The sequence below is a fragment of the Theobroma umbraticum genome, unplaced genomic scaffold (assembly GCF_002168275.2).
Source record: "Theobroma umbraticum cultivar Fairchild unplaced genomic scaffold, ASM216827v3 scaffold_30.0, whole genome shotgun sequence".
NCBI classification, from domain to species: Eukaryota; Viridiplantae; Streptophyta; class Magnoliopsida; order Malvales; family Malvaceae; genus Theobroma; species Theobroma umbraticum.
Genome location: NW_018397254.1, coordinates 1,731,295 through 1,734,539, shown reverse-complemented (window position 1 = coordinate 1,734,539; position 3,245 = coordinate 1,731,295). Strand labels below are relative to the sequence as shown.

Genomic DNA, 3,245 nt, shown 5'->3' with positions numbered 1-3,245 from the left:
CTTGCCTTGTGCAGCTTCCAGAAGTTATTCATCAGACATAGGCTTAAAGAAAATTTCATTGTTCTAATTGGTATAAGAATGAACGTCATTGTTGTCCCAAGAAGAATCGATAATACTGCAGCCAATGAGAACTATGAAGTGCAGCAATGACATTCAAATTTTTCTTTTGGTACTTAAGGGGTAGAACCCAGGCTAACACCTAAAAAAACTGGATAAGGGAAAATAATGGATGGCAGTTTTTTACTCCCTGTTTAATGCAACTGATAATGCATAGAGGGTCTGGCTCAATTTCCAGATTTCGGACTTGAAGGCTCTTATCAACACTGCTATATGAAGGAAGAAATTGTATGATTGAACCACCAATGGGTACTAATTGCAACCACGTTCATCTGTATTTTTGCACTGCAAGAAATGCTATTCAATTAGGAACCATGCCAAGACAAGACTTCAGAATAAAAAGCAGAAAGACCCATCGTGATCTCTTTGTAACCTAGTTGAATTCATAAGCAATCTCTTATGGATATTTGTTCTATCAACTACAGTAGTGGTTTTTTTTTTTTTTCATTTAAAGAGGTATACCTGCTCTATTAATTTGTCATCAAAGTGAATAGTCTTCTTTGTCATTTGAAACTCCACACATATATGCCTACAGGAATTGATATAATTTAGTTAGAGCACATTCAAAAATGGCTAAAAATCCATGATTGGGCCTCTCAAAAGTAGTTGAAACATGTAAACATTGATCTTTGCTTCCTTATGTGTACTATGAAACCTTTCTGAACAATTTTTATTGCTTGAAACCACACTCTTTATGCACATAAAAGTAGATATTCTAGTTCATATCATGGATTATAATTGTTTTTATGATTATTAATTTTAAATTTGAACAATAAAGTTATATTTTATTTCTAATTATATGCACTTTTAATTTAATCGTGTTGAAAATTTTTATTGTATTAACCATTTAAACGAGTTATAAATCATATCATGTCATATAAAATTTAACCTGATTTATTTAATAAATTTGTTAAACATATTGTATCATATTATATATCTAATAAATATATATATGTATTCACGTTTAATTAATCATATCATGTTCATATTTACTCATATAATTTTTGATATATGATATTTAGACACGAACACGAACCATTAGATCTACTTATGTATAAATGTGACTATTTGTTACGACAAGTAAAACAATTTGTAACATAGAGAGGAGCATTTATCATTCTAACATTCACTTCATAATGTCCCATGATTGTAACTACTTCTAACAAAACAGTAAAACAATTTGGCATCATTAAGAACAATATTAAACAAAAATTAAACTCTTTTACAAGAAAACAATTAACATTTGCTCATTTGATTTAACACATATACTATTATAAAAGAAAGGTTGAGTGAGTTTATATTATAAAACTGGTATCCACAAACTTGGGCATTCCAGGCTTCAATACAAGTCCAAGGGCCCATTTTTTTGGGATTTAATTCAAGAATACGTCCAAACTAGTTAAGCAAAAACGATGTCGCTTAGGGCAATTTACCATCCGAACCAAATCGCCAAACGAAGATTCTGGATTTGACAGCCCGCAGGAGCAGCTAAGAAGCAAGGGCAAAACAGGCAAAAGAAAAGTTTGGAAAATGAAAGAGAAGTCTAGAACCCGCGCAAAACCGACTCCAAAACCTTCCAGTTACTCCTCTCACTATATATTGCACCTTTATCTTCGATTCTTCTCGCATAGAATCCAAAGCTAAATTCACAAATCAAGGACATTGCTCATTGTTCTACATTGTGATCGCTGCCGCATCTTCAAGCGTGCACTCGTTGTCTTCCTTATTTCCTTGTCCTGATGGTTTGATCTGAAAGTGATGGTGGACGTGCATATGGGATCAGAGTTAGAGACCTTCGCTTTCCAAGCAGAGATCAACCAGCTGTTGAGCTTGATCATCAACACTTTCTACAGTAACAAAGAGATCTTCCTTCGTGAACTCATCAGCAACGCTTCTGATGTACGTATTTTATTTTGTTAATTGTTTCAACTTTTTATGTATCTGTTTGTCTGCTAAGAAAAAAAAAAAACACACGGAGGAAAAGAAATATTTCTTTTGAATTTTATATTGATTCTCATGTTTTCTCGCGGCATTTAACTAGATTGTTCTCTACTAGTATCATTATGTTTTATTTTCTTTATACGAAATCTGGAGACTGCTTTTTGCTTTTCTCCGTTTGATGATAAAACAGAGGAAAGGAAAAATTTTGGAAGTAGTTTATTTAATTTTTCATAATTTTGTCTATATATTTGAACAGAAAGTTGTAGATTTTTATCCTTTTTTTTTTCTATTCCATTTGGTTTGCTTTTGGTGGTTTGGTGGAGATTCATATGTTTGATTTAGAGACTGAAATGTTTGGTTTCGGTTTGATATAGGCATTGGATAAGATCCGATTCAAGAGCTTAACAGACAAAAGCAAGCTTGATGCTCAACCGGCGCTCTTTATACGAATCATCCCTGATAAAATTAACAAAACTCTATCGATTGTCGACAGTGGAATAGGCATGACCAAAGCAGGTACTTAATCGATTAAATCCACAAAAAAATATTTGTATTCATTATTTCGATTAGAAATTAGAAGTTTTTTTACCTATTCGAATTGGAGATAGCAAGTCTAATGTTCTTGTTTAGATTTGGTGAATAATTTGGGAACAATTGCGAGGTCTGGGACAAAGGAGTTCATGGAGGCATTGCAAGCTGGAGCTGATGTCAGCATGATTGGTCAGTTTGGAGTAGGGTTTTACTCGGCTTACCTGGTGGCAGAGAAGGTAATTGTCACCACAAAGCACAATGATGATGAACAATATGTGTGGGAGTCTCAGGCTGGTGGGTCTTTCACTGTCACCCGGGATGTGAGTGGTGAACCTCTTGGCAGAGGTACCAAGATCACCCTATTCCTCAAAGAAGATCAGGTGAGATGTAATTTGATGTCAATTTGGTGGTACATTTAATTCTTTCGATGATTATTGGTATTGATTTTTTATATGTTTTTTGCTGTAGTTGGAGTACTTGGAGGAGAGGAGGATAAAGGACCTCGTGAAGAAGCACTCTGAGTTTATCAGCTATCCAATTTACCTATGGACTGAGAAGACTATTGACAAGGAGGTCAGTGATGATGAAGATGAGGATGCAAAGAAGGAAGAGGAAGGTGATGTGGAGGATGTTGATGAGGAAAAGGAAAAGGAGGC

At 34.3% G+C, this 3,245-nt stretch overlaps 1 protein-coding gene across 1 annotated transcript in view; it reads left to right on the top strand.

The window, feature by feature from the left end:
• The first annotated feature begins 1,703 nt into the window (after positions 1-1,703).
• The window catches only part of LOC110420550 (heat shock protein 83-like), a 3,686-nt gene continuing 2,144 nt past the window's right edge, over positions 1,704-3,245 (top strand). The window contains exons 1-4 of the mRNA XM_021433907.2: positions 1,704-2,016; positions 2,433-2,574; positions 2,689-2,969; positions 3,058-3,243. Of these exons, the coding sequence (XP_021289582.1) occupies positions 1,876-2,016; positions 2,433-2,574; positions 2,689-2,969; positions 3,058-3,243 (750 nt within the window). The 5' untranslated portion in view covers positions 1,704-1,875. The remainder of the gene's footprint in view (positions 2,017-2,432; positions 2,575-2,688; positions 2,970-3,057; positions 3,244-3,245) is intronic.